Below are 7447 nucleotides of genomic sequence, written 5' to 3'. Positions count from 1 at the left end.
AAATTTGGATAAGGTAGAGGAAGAGGAAGAGGAGAAGTAGGAATAAGAAAAATAATTGATAAAGCTGAAGGAATGAATAATAAGGACGGGAAGAGAAAGAAACACCAATAACTGAACCAGAAAATCGAGAAGTAGGAACCGAAATAGTACGAACCGCACCAAGAAATCGAGATGTGAGAACCGAAACAGCAACAACCGAACGAAATAATCAAACTGTAGGAATCTAAATCGTGAGAACCGAACCAGCACTAACCGAACCCACCAAAAAAAAAAAAATCAAGAAATAGGAACCGAAATAACGATTAACCGAAGAAGTAGGAGACAGAGAGACATACTACCTTGAACCTTGGAGTGTGGAGCGTGGAGGAGCATGGAGGAGCGTGGAGCTTGGACACTGGACCTTATCTTCCCCAGGTCATGTCCACTGTTCCAAATGGGTCCCAAGCGCACAATAGGACATTACTCCCCCGCACGATGCCTGCCCATAGTGTTCCAATTACATAGCGACCGACACTATGGGTTATTGATTGCCGTGGTGTGGAAGTCGAGGCCCTTGGGAGGCGGAACCTTAAGCCTTACTCCCCGCCGCCCCAGAGGTCATAATGAGAAGGGAGAGGGACTTAGGAATGGAGCAGATGAGCAAATGGACATGATATTAGTTAGTTTCTGTATCGGTAGTGTCCAGGCCTTCTATGTGTCTCCCTCCTCCTCCTCCTCCTCCTCCTCTGATGCCTCTTCCATTTGCTCCCCCCTCTCTCCCTTCTTCTTCGTTTCCCTTTCTCGTCTCCCTATTTCTCTCTCTCTCTCTCAGTCTCGTAACTGATAATATGATCTCTCTCTCTCTCTCTCTCTCTCTCTCTCTCTCTCTCTCTCTCTCTCTCTCTCTCTCTCTCTCTCTCTCTCGTTAACAGAAAAATCAAACTCTTAGAAACACCAGAATATAAAAAACACACACAGAAATTAGAAAAAGGAAAATGAAAAAGCTGTGAATATGAAAATAAAGAGAAGGAAAAAAAGAAGAGGGGGAAAAAAATGGATAAAAACACGGACAGGAAGACCCACTAACTCTTATAAATTATTTTCGGGGCTCCTAAATCCAAGATGGCGATGGACGCGCTTCCGGTGGCTCAGTCCGGCGGCCTTAATCGAATCTTAGTGCCATAATGATAGAGAGAGAGAGAGAGAGAGAGAGAGAGAGAGAGAGAGAGAGAGAGAGAGAGAGAGAGTAGTAACATTATCCATTACTTTTTTTTTCTGCTAATTTTGTTACTCTTGTTTTTTTTTTTCTTTTCTTTTTACTTATTTATTTTCTTTTGTTTTTACTTTTTTTCTACATTTTCTTTGATTTTTCTTTTCTTTCTTTTTGTTTGTGCTCTTTTTTTTCCTTAATATTTTCCCTTCCCTTTCTTTTCTTTTCCTTCTTTTTTTTACTGTCTTCAATCTGTCATCATCTCTTTATCCTCTCTCTTTTATTATTTTCCCCTTCCTATTCTCTTTCCTTGTCTTCTCTTCTCTGTCTATTTCCATTATTCACTCTATCTTCCCATTCCCACATGCTCCATTCTTGTCACTTCTTCTTTCCTTTCCCCTCATGTTTCCCTCTCTTTCCCATCAATATCCACTCTTTCCCTCACTCTCTCCTCTCTTCCTTATTTCCCATCATCTAGATATCACTTCCTCCTTCTTTTTTTTCTCTGTTTTTCCCTCTTTTTGTCTCTATCGCTTCCTGGTTTCCTTTTTCCCTCCCCTCTTCTTCTCAGGCTTCTGTTTTTTCCCCTCTCTCTCTTGTTCTTTTTTTTTTTCATTCAGTTGACCATCACTTCCCCTCTTTCTTTTCTCTATTTTCCCTCTTTTTCTTCTTTCTATCGCTTCCTGATTTCTTTTTCTCCCTCCTCTTCCCACTTCCCTCTTTCCTTCCCTCTCTCCCCTCACTCCTCCTTCCTTCTTTCCCATCATTTAGTTGACCATCACTCCTTTCTTTTCTCTATTTTCCCTTCTTTTTTCTTTCTTCTATCACTTCCTGTTTCCCCTTCTCTCCCCTTTCTCTCCCCTTCTCTCTCTCTCTCTCTCTCCACACTTCCCCTCTCAGCCTCCCCTCTCTCCCCTCCTCTGCGTGGCCCCGGGCAGGCAACCCCCATCCTGTCGAATATTGCAAAACTTGGACCAACTTGCAAGAGGGAGAAAAAAATGCAATATTGATTAATAGCTCGAGGTCACGGTTTGGATAATGAGTTTTTGAAAGTTTTCTGCAGCAGGAACATTACAGCGGGTCCGTCCGTCGCAAGTTGGTGAACAGATGCTAATGGTGAAAAGGGGAATTTGTACGTGAAAGCTCCGAATGAAGGAGTGTTTTGTGAAAGGTTGGAATGAAAAAAAAGGTTTGGTTTTTTTCTACTTTTGGGAAGGAATTGGATGGATAAATGGGAAGGAATGAAAAAAGGTTTGTTTTTTTCTACGTTTAGGAAAGAATGGAATGGGATGGATAATGGGAATATTTTTAAATTAATGGATTGGAGATGAAGGGTTAAAAGGAAGGACTGGAGGAAAAGGATTAAAAATAAGTAAAATGTGATGGATAAATGAGAAGATTTTAGAATGAATGGATTGGAGATGAACGGTTAAAGGGAATAAAACAGGAAGGAAAGGATTAAAAAGTAGATGGAATGGGATGGATAATGGGAAGATTTTAGAATGAGTGGAAGATTTTAGAGGGAAGACTTGATAATGAAGATTTTAGAATAAGGATTTTAGAATGAGGATTTTAGAATGAAGATTTGAGAATGAAGATTTTAGAATGAGGATTTGAGAATGAAGATTTTAGAATGAAGATTTGAGAATGAAGATTTGATAATGAAGATTTTAGAATGAGGATTTGAGAATGAAGATTTGAGAATAAAGCTTTAAGAATGAAGATTTTAGAATGAAGATTTAATAATGAATGGAAGATTTTAGAATGAAAAATTTTAGAACAGAAAATTTAAGAACGAATATTTTAGAATGAAAGATTGTATAATGAATGAAGAATTTTAGAATGAAAGAATTGGAGATGAAGAAAAGAGAACAATTGAAGAAAAAAAGATTAGAGAGGGTAAGAATATAGATACTTAAATAGGATTAGAAAGGGTAAGAATAGGATTAGAAATTATTAGAAAGGGTAAGAATAGGATTAGAAAGGGTAAGAATGTAGAAACTTAAATAGATGGAAGCGATTGTAAGGAAATGAGAGAGGAAAAAAATAATTGGAGGAAAATAATGAGGGATTAAAGGAAAATGTAGGAAATTGGAGGAAAAAGGATTAGAAAGGGCAAGATTGTAGCAATTTAAAAGGAAAAGAGTGATTGGAGGAAAATGAGTTAAAGGAAGGAATAAAATGAAGAATAAATTTGAAAGGAAAATGATAGGAAGAAAAAAAGAGAAAAGAAAATGGCTGAAATATTTTTTTCTTTAATTTCATTCACTTTGTTGTTGAATGTAAATAAATAAATAAATAAGACAAAAGGAAGGAAGGGATTAGAGGAAAGAATAGAAAAATAAAGGATAAATTTGAAAGGGAGAAAGATAAAAGGAAAAGGAGAAAAAAATAAAATAGCTAATTTAGTTTTCTTTCATTTCATTCTCTTTGTTGTCCTTAAATGAAAAAAAAAATAGGGAAATAAATGAAAGAAATATTTAACTTACTCGAACAGTTCACATCATTATACCTTTCCTCGAAGCACACCTGACGAACACACCTGACCCACACACCTGAAACCCACACCTGTTATCCCGGTACATATCTTCACATCTTTTTTTTTTTTTTTTCTATGAGCGATGGCAGGTGGTCGGAGCAAGGCAACTCTTTTATACCTCCTCCTCCTCCTCCTCCTCCTCCTCCTCCTCCTTTATGCAGATAGGAATGCTATAACCGAAGCCTTCCTAACACTAATAATGATTAGAGATAGAGGGATCGGACACCACCTTGCAAGAGGAAGAGAAGGAAGAGGAGGAGGAGGAGGAGGAGGAAATAAGAACAAAAAAGATCTGGCACAAAATTAAGAAGAAAAAGGGAGGGAAAGATGAAAAAAAAAACTAATATCTCTCTCTCTCTCTCTCTCTCTCTCTCTCTCTCTCTCTCTCTCGGGTCACAAAAAATCCCCCACAAAAATAAAGGATTCGAGTCTACGTTTATGAAGAAGAGGAATCCAATCTCAACAACGTCATCCATCATTGCCTCTATAATTAAAACACAATGTACCTCCTCCTCCTCCTCCTCCTCCTCCTCCTCCTCCTCCTCCTCCTCCTCCTCCTCCTCCTCCTCCTCCTCCTCCTCCTCCTCCTCCTCCTCCTCCTCCTTTCTTCCTTGGCTATTTGAATTGAACCCTCTAATTAACAGGTTCCCGTAGTCTTTAGAACCTCGTAAGAGTGTGCAATCGTGTAGCCCTGACGTGTGGTACTGTGGTAGTGGTGGTGGTGGTGGTGGTAGAAGTAGTAGTAGTAGTAGTAGTAGTAGAAGTGGTGGTAGTAGTAGTAGTAGTAGTAGTAGTAGTAGTAGTGGTGGTGGTGGTGGTGGTGGTTGCAATCATATACGTCAATATTTCTTCTTTAAAACACGAAAGGTGAGGCAAACACGTGAATAATGACGATAAGGGAAAATAAACAGAGACCATAGGTAAAGCAAATAAGCAAATACCTAAAAAAAGAAAAAAAAAAGATAGACGAAAGGCAAAAAAACTAATGAGATTAAGAATGAGGGAAGTGAGAAATGAGAAGAATATAAGAAAGGAGAAAAATTGAGAAAGAGACGGAGGGCAGACGAGACAGGATATTGCAGAAAGAAGAGAGAATAGGATGGAGAAAAGAGAGAGAGAGAGAGAGGAGAAAAGGGTATGTATCCTTATTCCAGGCTACAGGATGGCGTGGTGTGTTTGACGGGGCTTCACAATCCCATCACGCCACAACAACGCCGCCCATCCTTTTGTTTTCCTTCTTTTTTGTTACTCCGAGGTCCATCTTAACCCTTCAGTACTGGGACGCATCTTCACCACGAGTTTTGGGTCTGATTTGGTGTGACTTAAGGATTTTGTTGGCGTTAGAAAAGGGTCTATGGAGGTAAGGAGATTAATGGCTACTCTCTACCATTTTAATCTCATAAGTTTCTGAAGCTGTATAAAATCAAATAGTAAGCAGAATGTCGCATCTTTACCACGAGTTTTGGGTGTGATTTGATGATCTTGTTGGCATTAGAAAAGGGTCTATCGAGGTAAGGAGATTAATGGCTAGTCTCTACCATTTTAATCTCCTCATAAGTTTCTGAAGCTGTATAAAATCACCAAATAGTAAGCAGAATGAATATGGAAACACGTCATAGCAATTGTCTTGGCGATCAGTGTGAGTGTGTATGCGAAATCTCCTTACACCAATCTCTTCTTTGTCGATTAATTACCTTAACCCCTTCAGCACCAGGACATGTTTTCATACTCATTGTGTTTATTATTTGGTGATTTTATACAGCTTCAGAAACTCATGTTGGGGAGGAAAACAGTAACGACTCTGGACCATTAAGCTTCAGATCTTTATATACCCTTCGTAATAGAAATGAAATCGTCTAATCACACACAAAAGTCAAGGTAAAAATGCGTCCCGGTACTGAAGGGGTTAAACACTAAAGCTACCCCCTTCAATCTAAGTTCTCTGGCAGTAAATGCATAAAAGAAACACATTAACTTAAACACCAACGAATAAAAAGGAAAAAAAAAAAAAACGTGTAGAAACTAAAAAGAATATCGATCATCTTAAATACCAAAGCCTCCCCTTCAATTTAAGTTCTGGGAGGAGGAGGCGGATAAAAGGCAACAGAAAACGGAACGAGTGGGCTCATTGGCTGTAAATTAAGATTGCGTTGGAGGGAGCGGTGATTCGTCTTCTAAGGCATAATTAAACTCCAATACTTCTTTCAGTGGCCGCTCGCTCCCCCGCCCACCTCCCCACCCACTTCCCCGCCCACTCCCCCGCCTACTTCAGCGCCCACGTCTTCCCTGATGGCTTCATTTCCCCGGGCCTCAGCGCTTCACGGGACCAGAGGGACACAAGCGCCTTCTGGTCTCTCCTTCCTGGGTCTCCGGTTGGCTGGGAGGCGAAGGAAGGTCGTGAGAGAGTATGAGAGTGTGGTTCGGTGGAATCTGTTCCCTATATTCAAAATTACTTTGCTCTCTCACTGTTTTCCAAGGCCACAGAGATGATTAGAGGGGTTTTAAGTGCGTTTCTACAGTTAATGATATAGAAATCTTGCCCTTCTGCCTCTAAAACCATACAGACGCCGTTGAAATTGTTCTGTTCTCTCACCCCGACTGTTTTCCAAAGCCACATAGATGATTAGCGGGTTCTGAAGTGTGTTTCTAAAGTTAATACTGTAAAAATCTTGTTACTTTGTCACTAGGACCATAAAAACGTCCTTGAAAACGCTTTACTCTATCAACATGAAGGTTAGGTTAGGTAAACGCAGATAAACGCAAAAGTATTAATGATAGAACAGAAAACAGAAATAGACGAATAAATTTGATTGAAAAAAGTGGATGCAATACACAAAACAACAAAACATGCAAAATTATAAACAGCAGAGAGATAGAAACACAAATACACGAATAAAATTGATGAGAAAAAGTGAAAACAGTAAACGAAACATGTAAAATGATAAACAGTAGAGAAAGACGAATAAAACTGATAAAAAAAAAAAAACAGTAGATACAATACACAAAACAACAAAATATGCAAAATGATAAACAGTAGAGAGATAGAAACACAAATGCACGAATGAAACTGATGAATAAAAGAGTATGAAAGAGAAATTACGTTGAATGATAAAGGAAAACGGAACTGAAGCCAAAACGAACACAAAGGCAGGGATATTTATAACGAAGCGAGGTGCACAAGGATTGATTTCATTATATCCCTGATTAGCCTGTCATTATTTTTCGTCATCGTAATTATCTGGTTCAGCTGCGTCTGGGTAAGTTCAGAGTGGGCGTTCAGAGATTGGATTGGCGCTAATTAACAGAGAGATTCGAATTCATTGTTCATTGGTACACTTGTTCATTATTCGGTGTGACTATTTATTCATTATTAATTACCAAAGTGACGATTTATTTATAGATATTCAAAAAATCTTCTCTTTCTCCTCATTTTCCTATTTTTTTTTTATTCCTTATTGTTCATTAGTACACTTGTTCATTATTCGGTGACAATTTGTTTATGGATATTCAAAAGATCTCTCTCTTCCTTTCTCATCCTCTTTTCTGTCCCTTATTGTTCATCATTTATTATCATTGAGTATTTCTTTATAGATATTCAAAAAATCTCTCTCTTTCTCCTTACCTTTCTCTTTTCTGTCCCTTTTCCACTCTTGTCCTAATACTCATTCACGTTCACCTCCTCCTCTTCCTCCTCTTCCTCCTCCTCCTCCTCCTCTTGC

General features: G+C 38.8%; 1 protein-coding gene across 1 annotated transcript in view; it reads left to right on the top strand.

The window, feature by feature from the left end:
* The first annotated feature begins 370 nt into the window (after nt 1-370).
* Nucleotides 371-7447, top strand: part of LOC123511040 (serine/arginine repetitive matrix protein 5-like) — a 50977-nt gene continuing 43900 nt past the window's right edge. The window contains exons 1-3 of the mRNA XM_045266659.1: nt 371-658; nt 4383-4437; nt 5937-6125. Coding sequence (XP_045122594.1) covers nt 371-658; nt 4383-4437; nt 5937-6125 — 532 coding nt within the window. The remainder of the gene's footprint in view (nt 659-4382; nt 4438-5936; nt 6126-7447) is intronic.

This window comes from Portunus trituberculatus, chromosome 4 (assembly GCF_017591435.1).
Source record: "Portunus trituberculatus isolate SZX2019 chromosome 4, ASM1759143v1, whole genome shotgun sequence".
Lineage (NCBI taxonomy): Eukaryota > Metazoa > Arthropoda > Malacostraca > Decapoda > Portunidae > Portunus > Portunus trituberculatus.
The sequence above is the reverse complement of the archived record's forward strand: the minus strand, read 5'-3'. Positions and strand labels throughout refer to the sequence as shown.